The sequence below is a fragment of the Nomascus leucogenys genome, chromosome 22a (assembly GCF_006542625.1).
Source record: "Nomascus leucogenys isolate Asia chromosome 22a, Asia_NLE_v1, whole genome shotgun sequence".
Classification (NCBI taxonomy): Eukaryota; Metazoa; Chordata; class Mammalia; order Primates; family Hylobatidae; genus Nomascus; species Nomascus leucogenys.
The window spans coordinates 5,371,831-5,386,456 of record NC_044402.1 but is presented as its reverse complement, the minus strand read 5'-3'; the positions used below and the strand labels follow the sequence as shown (position 1 = coordinate 5,386,456).

Here is a 14,626-nt window from a genome sequence, read left to right as displayed (position 1 = left end):
ATGACCACAGTTAATACTGTGTATTTCATAACTGCTAAAAGAATAGACTTTTAACATCCTCTCCACAAAAAAGAAATTAGTGAGGTGATAGATTTGTTAATTATCTTGATGACATCTTTCTACAATGTATATACAGATCAGAACATCACATTGTACCCCCAAATATATATATATATATATAATTTATCAATTACAATTAATTTAAAATGAAGCAAAAAAGAATGGGAAGGAAAGAGCAGGTGTATGTATGTTATTAGAAGACAAGTTTTAAAAAATGACTGCAACTACTACTATTTCTTCTGTTACTACTACTATTACAATGCTACAGCTACTGTTTATTGGGCCCTATCAGTTGTCTGGGGCTTAGCTCTCCTACATACATTATTTCTAATTCTCACAACCACCTTTTGTGGTCCTGAGTCTACAGATGAGGATACCAGGGCTGGAGAGGATTGCTGGCTGATGCAGGGCCACAGCTGATGGGGAATGTTCAGATGCAGGCCCAGCTGGCTTTCAGGCCAGACCCTTCCCAGGCCTTTGCCCGGATTGCCAAGATGGCCCCTGTTTCTGATGCATAGAGTTTGATTTGAAAGTTAGTAAGTTTCTTTTCTCGTTAACTTTGAGTCAGGATGGCTAAATTTATAGCTGGCTGAATACTTCCCAGAGGATGAGTGAAACGATATTGATTTTAGCGAAGTGAGTCATATGCCTACTGCCTGGGAACACAAGCTCAATTACCACAAGCCAACAGCATAAGCTTTCCCTTGTCAACATTTTTCCTACATGTTCATGAGTCTGTGGATGTGAACAAAGCACTAGGAGAAGGAAAGGTCACGAATAACTGGTGGGGATGCAAGGTAGGGTGCCGAGAGCTGGCCTTGAGATTAGACAGGGCCAGTCTCCGTCTCAGTGTGGCTGACTCATGTGGCTCTGAGCGAGTCTCTCACCTCGCTGAGCTTCCATTTCTCTGGCTGTGAGAGATGGTTAATTACACCTACCACCCAGGGTGCCGTGTGATGCATGCAAGCTCCAGACAGGCCTGGAGGTAACAGGCTCCTGATAAATGTCGTTCCCCTTCCTTGACTGTGAACTGCTTTGCCAGGGCTGCCTCTGAGCTCCCTGGAGAGGGGGGCATGAGCTTCTCTTTTCTCTCCTGGAGACCCATACTTGGGTTTCATGGAATCTGGACCAAATACCTATTATGTGCCAGGAACTAGGCTGTGAGTCAGTCATGCTGAATGGAAGAGGAGGGCCCTCATGGGCCTGGAGCCCTGCATGATGATAGGATTCCTAGCATAGATGTTAGGGTGGACAGGTGGTGCTGCCCCGGCCACATGGGTAGTCACCTTGGGGAGCTTGATGTCTCCACCTGAGAAAGGAAGAGGGGCAGCTTGGAGGAGACACTGTTCCAGAGTTCCCAGGTGCCTTATCACAGTCATACAGGAGTGGAAGCGCTGGTCATAGAGTCAGTAGAACAAATGGAATTTCTGCATTGTGTTTTAAACATGTTTTTGCTTTAATGATTTTTTAATTTGTATCATTATTGATTCAAGGAGAAAATAAGCGATTTTTCCTAGCTCCAAGAAGATCCAAACAGTTTTTATACTGGTTGAGCTCATTATAGTGAGATCAATAAAGTCAGTGCTAGTGGATTAAATATTTTAAAACTCAGATTCCTATAATAAGCATACAGTGAATAAACAGAATTTTCTATAACAAACAGGTAAACAAGCAAGATGGTCTCAAGGTTAAAGGTTATATAACAGCTAACCATTGCGCTGAAAGTAACATTGCCCAGGAGAGGATATGATAAACAAGCTCCTTGATTTATGAAAATGTAGAGAGGAAGAGCCTGTCTGACAAGTTAAGACCTTCTCCTCCGGCATGGCCAGTGTTCATGTTCAAGATATTTCTCTGATGAGTATTTTCCAGACTTTACCCATATCTCTTTAACAAATGTAAAGGGCAGCCCAGGGCATTGTATTTTCAAAGCCTCATGAGAAAAGCTGAAAAAGCATTAATCTGTGGAGGTTGTTGCTATTTAAAAACCTGTATCCCAGCTGGGCGCGGTGGCTCACGCCTGAAATCCCAGCACTTTGGGAAGCCAAGGTGGGCGGATCACGAGGTCAGGAGATCGAGACCATCCTGGCTAACACGGTGAAACCCCATGTCTACTAAAAATACAAAAAAATTAGCTGGGTGTGGTAGCGGGCACCTGTAGTCCTAGCTACTCGGGAGGCTGAGGCAGGAGAATGGTGTGAACCTGGGAGGCGGAGCTTGCAGTGAACTGCGATCGCGCCACTGCACTCCAGCCTGGGTGACAGAGTGAGACTCTGTCTCAAAAAAACAAAACAAAACAAAACAAAAACAAGCAAAAAACAAACCTGTATCCCTTGGTTTTAGTTTGTAATTGAACCAATGATGAATTCAATAATTTGGGGTTTAATTTTGTAAACTATAATAGCTCCCTTTTGTTGATTGCTGTTTGCCATGCTCTGTGGAAGGCTTCATGCACTGTGTTACATTCAGCTCTCATGACGATCTTACATTTGTAAGAGTGTGAGACAGAGCAGTGCAAGGTCCTGCCCAAGGCCCCTCCACTGGAAGTGACAGAGCTGGGATAGGATCTGGGTCTGCGTGGCTCTGAACTCCTCAGCTGTACCATCTCCTGCTTCCAACATTGTGCCAGATAATGATGGCTATGGTCCTAATTTCTGAAACAAAGTCTTATTTGAGGACTTCTTAGTAAGATTTCTACCTTAGTCTTTTCACTAGGTATCCAGAAACTTATAAAAAATTTAAAAATCTTGTAGTTTTGAACCCTTTTAACAAAGAAAAGCAGTAAGGGCCTAGTTATTATAAGTACAAATAGGAAAAATGTATAAACTACAGCTTATCTTCTAAATGGAAATACTTAAAAGACAGATTTTCAATCTCTTTAGGGGGTTGAGGAAAAATAACATTCAGATTTTTTGTTTGTTTGTTTTAGCAGAAAAAGTTCGATCATCGTCTTTTAGCAATTCAGCTTTCACGTTTTCTCTCATCTTTCTTCCCCATTGTTGGCAAGACTGTATCACTGCACTTTTGAAAAAAACATATGGATCATTCACTGCCATTTCTGAAATTAAGCATATGGTTATATGCTATGGTCCAAAAAACAAGGAACATTTTTTCTCCAGCCAGAGAGAGTTTGTGTTTCCTTTTGGATTTAAGGATTGGCAATGAATTCCAAGTGAGCAAGAAGCCAGCCACTGAATGTTCTTAGCAATAAGCGCAGTTGTCCCTGTGGGGAAAAAGAGTTTGGCAGTCCTGGGCCTTCTCGGTGGTGTGGGGACTGCAGTGGTATCCGTGTCCTCCTTTTCTGTCTAGGGGATGTGATGGTGGTCCCTGCCTGCAGTCTCCAGATGACCCCCAGCCACTTGGCTGAAGCGAGTGTCCTGGGGCCTCTGTGCTGCCACATTGCTGCTCTGAGTCCCTGGCATAGGCACATGGGGACCGAGGGGGCAGCCCTCTGCCTGTGCTCCCTGAGCAGGGGGACTTGCTAATTGGGCACGTCATGGTTCGCTTCTGATCACCAATTGTAGCTTAAAAGGTGGGGTTTGCCATGCTCTGTAGAAGGCTTTATGTACCACCTTGAGTTCCAGGAAAGGAAAAGAAGAGTACATTTTTTTTTTAGGAATACCAGATTTCCAATTAGATCAATTCATCAAGAAGCAGTTTTTTGGTTTACCTGAGAGTGTTGTTTGTCTGCTGATCTAATGAGAGGGACATGGCACAAAGACCATCATCTCACAAGTCTGCTCATCTCCTTGATGACTTAAAAAATCTTTATTTATTAGAAAAACAGTATTACAGCAAATCTGTTAGTATAATTTCAAAAGTTATCTTACTACCCCTAGAACAATTCATTTCATTTCAGTGAATCTCTTCCCAGTCTTTGTCCATATCAACAGGGGTCCCCAACCCCTGGGCCACAGACTGGTACCTGTCCATAGCCTGTTAGGAACCGGACCACACAGCAGGAGGTGAGCGGTGGGTGAGTGAACATTCCTGCCTGAGCTCCATCTCCTGTCATATCAGCGGCAGCGTCAGATTCTCATAGGAGTGGAGCCCTATCGTGAACTGTGCATACGAAGGATCTAGGTTGTGCTCTTCTTATGAGAATCTAACTAATGCCTGGTGATCTGAGGTGGGACGGTTTCATCCCGAAAGCACCCCCATTCCAACCCCTGGTTCATGGAAGAATTGTCTTCCACAAAACCTGTCCCTGGTGCCAAAAAGGTCGGGGACTGCTGTGTATCAATTCCCATTTAATACTCTTGTAGTTAAAGAACAGGAATCAAGCATTGTCCATCTTGCCACAGACCGCTGTTTGTGATTCCAGTTTTCAGTGGCTTTTCAGCATCCCATCAGGCAGAAAACCACATTTGTCTTCACTGCTCCCCTCAGGCTGGACAGTTAGGGTGTTGTTTACAGTCCCTTCTCCATACGGGTCAGATGGCCTAAAGCAGCCAGCTCTTGGCAACATTGTGATGACACAGAGTGACCATGAAAATCTCTTGTGCTATCTGCACTGCATCTTGTGGCAAAATAGTCAAGGGGCTTGTAGAGCTCAAAGAGGTATAGATTCTTCATTTACAAAAAGTCAAGTATTTCTAAAATTTTCTCTGTTGATAAGTGACTACCAGTTTTAGGCCCCTAGAAGATACTAGAAAAAAAAGGTCAACACACTTTATTATCCATCATGGCAAATGTGATGCTTGAACAAAGGATGAAAGAGTAACTACTTTCTAAAAAATTTCTACTATGGAGAGAACATTTTGAAAACAGATGTTTTTAATTGTTTCTATTGTTATGTGATTTTTGTTGCCAAAAATGATGTGTCACCTATTAAAATCTTGAATATCTTCACCCTTAACCTGGGAACAGTGTTTTTCTAATCTGTTTTAAAATCCTTTAAATGAAAATTTCAGTGGATTTTGAGCTGGGTTGTTACAAATATGATAACGCAATTATTAACCTTCTGAGTAGTTGCAGGAGCCATTATTTGACATTAGGGAGATTGGGCTTTACTAGCAAAATGTTCACAAAATCCTTTGCATCAATGGTGGATAGAAGTGGAAAATGTCCAGGCAGCCCAGCTTTGCAAAGGCTCTCGGTGCCTCTTGGCCCGCAGGCACCTGGCATGCGCCCTCCCCGTCGCCAGGATGCCCAAGAGGAAGGTCAGCTCTGCTGAAGGGGCCACCAAGGAAGAGCCCAAGAGGAGACTAGTGCAGTTTGTCAGCTAAACCTGCTCCTGCAAAAGTGGAAGTGAAGCCGAAAAAGGCAGCAGCAAAGGATAAATCTTCAGACAAAAAAGTGCAAAAAAAAAAAAAAAAAAAAGGGAAAAGGGGAGCAAAGGGAAAACAGGCCGAAGTGGTTAACCAAGAAACTAAAGAAGAGTTACCTGCAGAAAACGGGGAAACGAAAACTGAGGAGAGTCCAGCCTCTGATGAAGCAGGAGAGAAAGAAACCAAGTCTGATAGAATACCATATACCATGTCTTATCAGTGGTCCCTGTCTCCCTTCTTGTACAATCCAGAGGAATATTTTTATCAACTATTTTGTAAATGCAAGTTTTTTAGTAGCTCTAGAAACGTTGTTAAGAAGGAGGGAATCCCACCTCATCCCATTTTTTAAGTGTAAATGCTTTTTTTTTTTTTTTTAAGAGGTGAAATCATTTGCTGGTTGTTTATTTTTTGGTACAACCAGAAAATAGTGTGGGATATTGAATTATGGGAGGCTTTGACTGTCTCGGGTGTCAGCTTAACATTCCATAGATGGGGGGTTAGTTTTTATATCCTATAATACAAAGTATATTAAATGGCAATATCAAGTCAGTCCTGCATTTAATGTCTTGAACGTTTTAAATTACTTCTATTCCCTTGTTGTTTTTTAGTAGAATTGTTTCCTAAAGAAAACCGCTCCTTGATCATTGCTCTCCCTGTCAGAATTGTGTGGACTCTGTAACATCTTTGGTTGTGGTAGTCCTGTTTTCCTAATAACTTTGTTACTGTGCTGTTAAAGATTATAGATTGGAATATGTAGTGTAGGTGCTCTTCAGTTGTGAACTGGTGGGACGTCTGTAACAGCTGATCAGCATGTGAAGATACTGGTACTTAATAGCCTCTTAAGGACAATTTGCTTCCAAATTTTAAGCTGGAAAGTCACTGGAATAACTTTCTTTTTTTTTATTTTTTTATTTTTTTTATTTTTTTTGAGACGGAGTCTTGCTCTGTCGCTCAGGCTGGAGTGCAGTGGCACCATCTCGGCTCACTGCAAGCTCCGCCTCCCGGGTTCACGCCATTCTCCTGCCTCAGCCTCTCCGAGTAGCTGGGACTACAGGCGCCCGCCACCACGCCCGGCTAATTTTTTTTGTATTTTTAGTAGAGACAGGGTTTCACCGTGGTCTCGATCTCCTGACCTCGTGATCCGCCCGCCTCGGCCTCCCAAAGTGCTGAGATTACAAGCGTGAGCCACCGTGCCCAGCTGGAATAACTTTCAAAAAGAATTACAATACATGGCTTTTTAGATTTTCATTACATGTGTTAAGAATTGTGTACAAATTGAAATGTCAGCACTGATCCGCAACCAATAAAATCTCAATTATGAAAGAAAAAAAAAAGAAGTGGAAAATGTCTCCCATGTGGCCAGTGGTGAATATCTTCCATCTGGGTCCATGCATCTCTGCATGCAAGAAACTTTGTCGGCTTTGATAGAGTTCAGTGGATGAACTGAACCTACCTGCAACCAGACTACATTCAAATAACTGAATCACAAAAAGTTCCCTACATTAAGAAAAATGGAAGCATATTCAATTCTGTTGCTCTCACTAAAAATAGTATTACATAACTCAGATGATTTCAGAGAGGTTCATTGATTCTCTTAATAAGGGTATATTAAAATATATTTTAAAATATTGACTATTTTATCCTTGTATCATCCTTTAAAGTGTTCTATTTTTGGTATTTTAAAAATGTTTATAATATGTTGGTACAGAAGCACATTATTCAACTTAAAACAAATATCTATATATTGGTGGTATGTGCCTTAGGTTTTTCATGGATGGGGTGTACTGTCAAACTATAATAGCTTGGAGACCATGGATCTGGGCAGATTGGGTCTGTGAAAGCCTCCTGCTGTGACTTTCATGAGTACTGATTGATGACTTTCATTTCCACACCTGGTGAACTGGTAGAGCCCTTCACTAATGTGTGGGGGTCACAGAACACAAAGCAGGGCAACCTTTTGTGCTTTCTGAATTGAATGAGCAAGTGCTGCTTCCTGGGTTCCTGTGAGTGGAAATGATGCTTGAGACCTCGGTGTCTTCATGGTCTTCTTCACCACCAGCTTCCCATGTCCCTAAGTAGCCCACTGCTCAGTCCCATGGGGGAGTTTCTACGGGTACAAGGCAGTCAAGGTTCTTCCTCCTGCGCTGTGGGAGCCCTTGTGGCACCTCCGAGGGAAGCCTCCTCCACGTTTCTGGCTGGGTGGCGTGCGGCAGGTGCTGTGCCTGGTGTGTGAGCCCTGCCTGTGGGGGACATATACGGGGGTGGCACTCAGAGACTCCCACGGTGAGAACACCTCCGCAAGGCCAGTCTGCCTTCTTGATGCAGTTTCAAATGGATGAGGTGTGGGCAGACAAGAATGACAGCCAGTGCTCTGGGACATGGGGGCTGCACTGGGTGGTGGAAGGAGGACCAGCTTTGACCTGCTCCAAATGATTGATGTTTTTGAAGTTTATATAGCTTACCTCTAAAAGATCATAGTGATGAAAAAGACATTTTCCACACCATATGTATATATATATGTATACACACAGACATTTACCTAATGCACATAAATGCTTGACAACAGTTTATGATGTATTTATAAAGGACAAGGACTGCCTCGTGTTCTGTAGAGCCAGTGAGACCCCCAATGGCCCACACCACTCTGTCCAATCTGTGCTTGGGCCACCATGATGGCCACTCTCATTTATCGCCCAGCATCTAAGGCCACCCCACCTGCCATGCTCCATAGTAAACCATTCATCCATTATTATAAGGTGGCTGATCCTGAAAAGTATCACCTTAGTACAATCCTGTTTTTGGTTTTTAGACTCCCAGATAAATAATCTACTGTATTAACTGTAGAGCCTTGGAAATATTCCATGACCTCCCTGGGCTTGGTTTTTGGCTGTGAGGTGGGCATAGGGTCGTTGCATGGTTTATATGAGCTAATGCATATCATGCTTACAGCAAATGTGAAAGGTGCGCTCATTGATCCACCCATCTAAGCTCAGCCCAGGGGGAGGGGATGTTCAGCTAGTCAAGGGTGGGCTGGCCAAAGAATCAGAGAATAAGGGCAAATCTTGCTGCTGCCGCTGTCATATTTCCAAAAAGTCTCCGTTGGGCTACATCGGGCCCAGGGGAGCTATGTTTGCTATGAGCCCCATACCAGATGGCATCTTAGTTTCAAGATATTTGTTTTGTGACCTAAGTACTTTCTAACCCTGTCTTCTCTTTTTGTGTTGTAGGAACCCAGCTATTTAGTGGTCGAAGTGACTTTAGAATCACTACCTTGAAATTCCATCCAAAAGACCACAACATCTTTTTATGCGGAGGCTTCAGCTCTGAAATGAAAGCTTGGGATATAAGGACTGGCAAGGTAATAGCCATCTTCCTAACTTGGCCTTTCCATAGGAGAGCTTGCTTCGACAATTTGAATAGTTGGGGGCAGGTCAGCATCTATATATAGGACCCTTGAGGTGGAATAATTACCACTTAATATTTAATCAGTGCTAAGCATAATTTTTAGATGTTTTGAAAGAACCTTCTTGAGTTGTCAGACTTAAAATATCAAAAGTGCAGTTTTATGCAGCATATTACTAAAAATATTTGTTGAACACCTACTGTGCACAAATGCTTCCAGATGATATAAAATGAATCTGCTGGGTTACTCAAGGGAATCATGTGTGGGTACAGATAACTTTGGTACAGAGAATTGGTGTGTGTGTGTGTGTGTGTGTGTGCGTGTGTGTGCACTTGTTTGCATGCTTGCGAGAGAGAGGAAGGGAGTGGGTAAGTGCTTTTAGCTTGCTGTGGGAAGGCTTCTTAGAGAAGTCACTGTTCCTGGGTCTTAAAGGCTGGTTGTGATTTCCATCCCCATCCTTTATTACAACCGGCTGTGCCTTTTACCGTCACCACTTACTAGATGGCAGCTCCACCCTAGTTGTTCAGGCCAAAAACATCAGAATTAGCCCTGTCTCTGCTCTTTGCGTCATATCCCCATACCCAAACCATTAGCAAATTCTCCAAAACTTGGACACTTTTCCCCACATCAGCTGTTGTAGCTCTGCTATTGTCTCTCACTGGGATGGTTGCAGGAGTTTCCCATCTGATCTCTCACTTTCCCCCTTGCTCCTTGCAGGCTGTTCTCAACACAGCCGCTAGACTGGTCTGTTACAGTGTGACTCAGACACATCACTCCTCTCATCAGAATCCTCCAGGCTCTGATCTTACAGTAAAAGCCAATGTCTCTGATGATCCACAAGGCCTAAATGATCCTCCTTGGCCTGGGGGTAGGTCAGCATTTCTCATCAGTGCCAGCCCCACTAGGCTCCTTGCCTTTCCTGAACATACCAGCACATTCCTGCCTCAGGGCCTGTGCACTTGCTGCTCCCTCTGCCTGGAAGGCTCTTCTGCCTGTTTCCTAAGTAGAGGCTTGCTGCCCCCTCTCATGGGGCTCTGCTCACATATTACCTCTCCGTGAGGTGCCCCCTGCCCAAAACCCACTAGCATCCGCTAGTCCCCTCTGCTATCTCATTTCTCTCCATAGCATTTACCATCACCTGACATATTATGGATTTTTTTTTAATTTTTTTTGCACACAAAAACAATAAACATTTTCTAAAAATACATACAAACAAAAAGATGCGTATCAAACATATTAGGAAGGTTACACATGGGAAGTCGGGGAATAGAAATGGGGGGTGGGAGTTAAAATAAATGAGAGAGGGACGTTATATGGATCAGTGATAATAACTCAATCCTCTATTTGACAAAGAAGAGGGAGAAGGAAGAGGAAGAAAAAGAAAGTGGGATAAAGGATCAGAAAGGGAGGAAAATAGAAAAAATTAGAGTATGACTCCAGGGTAGACCTGTTTTGTTGTCACTGAGTTGGTTGGTTGGTTTGTCTGTTGTATTTTTCATGTTTCGCCAAGTTGGCCAGACTGGTCTCGAACTCCTAGCCCGAAGTGATCAACCCGCCTCGCCCCCCAGAGTGCCGGGACCACAGGCGTGAGCCACCACGTCCAGCCCCCACATTGCTTCTGGCCTCCGTGGTAGACCTCCCAGACGGAGCGGCCGGGCAGAGGCGCTCCTCACTTCTTCCCAGACACGGGGCGGCCGGGCAGAGGCGCTCCTCACTTCTTCCCAGACACGGGGCGGCCGGGCAGAGGCGCTCCTCACTTCCCAGACGGGCGGCCAGGCAGAGACGCTCCTCACTTCTTCCCAGACGATAGGTGGCCGGGCAGAGGCGCTCCTCACTTCCCAGATGATGGGTGGCCGGGCAGAGGCGCTTCTCACTTCCCAGACGATGGGTGGCCGGGCAGAGGCGCTCCTCACTTCCCAGACGGGGCGGCCGGGCTGAGGCGCTCCTCACTTCCCAGACGATGGGTGGCCGGGCAGAGGCTCTCCTCATTTCCCAGATGGGGCGGCCGGGCAGAGGCGCTCCTCACTTCTTCCGGACGGGGCGGCGGGCAGAGGCGCTCCTCACTTCCCAGACGGGGGGCGGGCGGGGGGGGGGGGCAGAGGCGCTCCTCACTTCCCAGACGGGGGGGGGAGGGCTGGGGGGCGGGCAGAGGCGCTCCTCACTTCCCGGACGGGGCGGCCGGGCAGAGGCGCTCCTCACTTCCCGGACGGGGCGGCCGGGCAGAGGCGCTCCTCACTTCCCAGGGGGGGGGGGGCGGGGGGGGAGGGCCCCCCCCCGGGGGCCGGGCAGAGGCGCTCCTCACTTCCCAGACGATGGGTGGCCGGGCAGAGGCGCTCCTCACTTCCCAGACGGGGGCCGGGCAGAGGCGCTCCTCACTTCCCAGACGGGGCGGCCGGGCAGAGGCGCTCCTCACTTCCCGACGGGGGGCCGGGCAGAGGCGCTCCTCACTTCCGGGGGGGGGGGGGGGGGGGGGGGGGGCTTCCCAGACGGGGGGCGGGCAGAGGCGCTCCTCACTTCCCAGACGATGGGTGGCCGGGCAGAGGCGCTCCTCACTTCCCAGACGATGGGTGGCCGGGCAGAGGCGCTCCTCACTCCCAGACGGGGCGGCCGGGCAGAGGCGCTCCTCACTTCCCAGACGATGGGTGGCCAGGCAGAGGCGCTCCTCACTTCCCAGACGATGGGTGGCCGGGCAGAGGCGCTCCTCACTTCCCAGACGGGGGGCCGGGCAGAGGCGCTCCTCCCTTCTTCCCGGACGGGGCGGCCGGCAGAGGCGCTCCTCACTTCTTCCCAGACGGGGGGCCGGCAGAGGCGCTCCTCACTTCCCAGACGGGGCGGCCGGCAGAGGCCTCCTCACTTCCCAGACGGGGGGCCGGCAGAGCGCTCCTCACTTCCCAGACGATGGGTGGCCGGGCAGAGGCGCTCCTCACCTCCCAGACGATGGGTGGCCGGGCAGAGGCGCTCCTCACCTCCCAGACGATGGGTGGCCGGGCAGAGGCGCTCCTCACTTCCCAGATGGGGAGGCCGGGCAGAGAGGCGGGAGGCCGGGCAGAGAGGCAGGCGGCCGGGCAGAGACGCTCCCCACCTCCCAGACGGGGCGGCGGCCGGGCAGGGGCTGCAATCCCAGCACCCTGGTAGGCCAAGGCAGGCGGCTGGGAGGCGGAGGCTGCCGCGAGCCCAGACCACGCCACCGCACTCCAGCCCGGGCAACACCGAGCACCGGGTGAGCGAGACTCCGTCTGCAGTCCCAGTACGTCGGGAGGCTGAGGCGGGCAGAGCACTCGGCGTCAGGAGCTGGCGACCAGCGTGGCCAACATGGCGAACGCGCGCCTGCAGCCAAAGGAGAAAAAGCAGGCAGCGGTGGCGTGCGCCGGCAGTCCCAGGCAGTCCGCGGCGCGGGCAGCAGCGAGGCGAGTAGATTGCAGCCTGGGCCACAGAGGGAAAGAAAGAAAAAGAAAGAAAAAAAGAGAGAGAGAGAGAGAGAGAGAGGGAGGGAGGGAGGGAGGAAGGAAGGAAATGGATTTTATGTCTTCATTCATTTGCCTGTTTCCCTCCTCTAGAATGTAAGCTCTTTGAAGGCAGAGAGTTTTGTTTGCTGCTGACATCTAGCTTCTAAAACAGGGCCTGGCACATAGTTGGCACTGTGTGAATCATGATTGATTGAATGAGTAAATGATGGAGGACGGCAGTCATGCAGAGAGTGCAGATACAGGAGGTGGGAACACAGGATGTCTGTGGGGACTTGGCTAGGTGTGGGCTTCACACAGCGAGGTGGCCTGGGCAGAGAGTCTTTCAATGCTGTGTGTCTTGGTCTCAACAGTGGGGAGCCACGGGAGGTTTGTGAACGTCTGCCTTGGTCCTGGACAGGTGCAGCGTCCAAGCAGATCTGTCCTGAGTAGAGGCTGTCCATGTGTTCCAGAGGGAGGAGGGTGAGACAGAGCCCCCAAGGCCTAGATTCCAAATTTGCCTTCTTGCTTCAGACTGGCTGGCACAGGAAGACCCTTTCCTGACAGGCAGTTGGAAGGGGCTGCTGATTTTTTGAGGCGAGCCTAAATGCAGAGACTTTTCTTGACAGAGAATGGGAAGTTTTGCCTGTACATGAGATCTTGCTTAAAGTACTCACAAGTGGGAGCATAGATAGATGTAATCTTTAAAAAAAATCACACATTTTTCTTTTACAAAGGAACCTTCTTATAAAAATATTTGGAAAAGAGAGGAAATTACCCATAAAGAAGTGGACACAGTGGCATTAAAAAAAAAAACCCGCCAAAACACTTTATATTTAGGATCTAAATACATGACAAGTGAAAGAAAACATTTGAACGTGCCTTGTGAACTGGAAACTCTTAGTCATACCGTTTGAAGTGGGACCTCCTGAGCACCCAGCCACTCCTGACAACCACGTCCCTTATGGGCGCGCTTACTGTTTTTAGCCTCAAAGACCAAACACGTAAGAAATTACTCACCAAGGACGCCATCTGATTTAAGCATTTGTTAAAAATACCGGATTTTTTCCCAGGGCAGATGCCAGCTGACGAGCTCTGAAAATGCTGGGGGAGAAGCAATTAGAAGCAGATGTTGCTGTGACTGGTGTTGGCATGTTTGCGAGTCTCTCCCAAGATAGTAATGTGGCTAAGGGATCTGTGCAGTATTTGTTTTTACTTCCTTTCTACCAACAATCCTCCCCCGCAGGGTCACGGGGCTCGTTCCATTTGCATCAGTTAGGCTCAGGGGACAACACTCTTTCCTGCTTTGACAGGTGTTGCCCATGTGTCTCAATTGGACTCGGCAGGAGGACCAGGGAGGAGGCACAGCCCCCTGCCCTCCAGGGGCTCCCGCCTGGGGCTGCTCACTTCTCATCCCTGTGGGCTCCTGTGGCGCTGTCCCAGGTGCTGAACCTTCTGGCTCAGCCGGGGCGTGTCTGTGAACATCCAGAAACGAGTAGCTTGGCTTTTTCCAGCTGCTTTCAGGGACCGCGGTGGGAACCGCAGGTGGAAGTAGGAGGGACACAGACCTTAGCTTAAACCAGGACAGGCCTTCCCTTTTAAATCCAGTGGGGAGGGAATGTTGTCGTAAAAGTAATACAGAATCATATGATAACATTGGAAAATTCAGGTAAAGAGAGGAGGGGGAGTCCAAGCAGCCAAAGGTAAACATTAGCAACATTTTGATACTCTTCTTTCTGTTTTTTTTCCCCCTTGTGGTTTTTAAAAAAATTATAAAAGCACTATTTGGTCTTATTTGTATACACAATTTTGTGTTTTGCTTTTCATGTAGCATTGGAAGGATATTCTTTGTTAGTGCAGACCCTCGTAAGGTCGTCAGTCATATTCCTTTGACTCAGGGTGTTCCTGACTCACTGCCTCGTTTTTACCCAGGACTCAGAACAATGTCTGGCACAGGCAGGAACTCAGTAAGTATCTATGGATCAAATGAATCAGATGAATGCTTTAACATATTAAACCATTTCCCTGTGTTAGACATGTAGGAGATTTAAAAAACTTTTGCCATTTAAAATTAATAGATATGAGGACAGAGATCAGCAGTCAGCAAACTATAGCCTAAGGCTGGTCCAGCTTACTGCCAGTTTTTGTAAATAAAGGTTTATTGGAACACAGCTATACTCATTTATGTATCATCTGTGGCTGCTTTTATACTACAGTAGCGGAGTGGACTCGTTGCAACAGAGACCACATAGCCCACAAAACCAAAGATATTTAAGATCTGGCTGACCTTGGCAAAGAGAGATGTGATTCTGACATCTGTCACCCTATTGATTGTCAGGACTAATCCCCCTGAGCTGGCTGACAAGGTGGGTGTCTTACCCCATTGTGTGTTCCTTGCAGAAACCAGGTGCTCAGAGAATGTGTTTTCCAGGTGGGAACTGTTCCTTCAG

At 47.5% G+C, this 14,626-nt stretch overlaps 1 protein-coding gene and 1 pseudogene across 2 annotated transcripts in view; both read left to right on the top strand.

The window, feature by feature from the left end:
- Positions 1-14,626, top strand: part of WDR25 (WD repeat domain 25) — a 157,753-nt gene that overhangs the window by 99,967 nt on the left and 43,160 nt on the right. For both annotated transcript variants that reach the window (XM_030803842.1, XM_030803843.1), the window contains exon 4: positions 8,558-8,688. In XM_030803842.1, the coding sequence (XP_030659702.1) occupies positions 8,558-8,688 (131 nt within the window). The remainder of the gene's footprint in view (positions 1-8,557; positions 8,689-14,626) is intronic.
- LOC115832462 lies at positions 5,208-5,679 on the top strand (annotated as a pseudogene).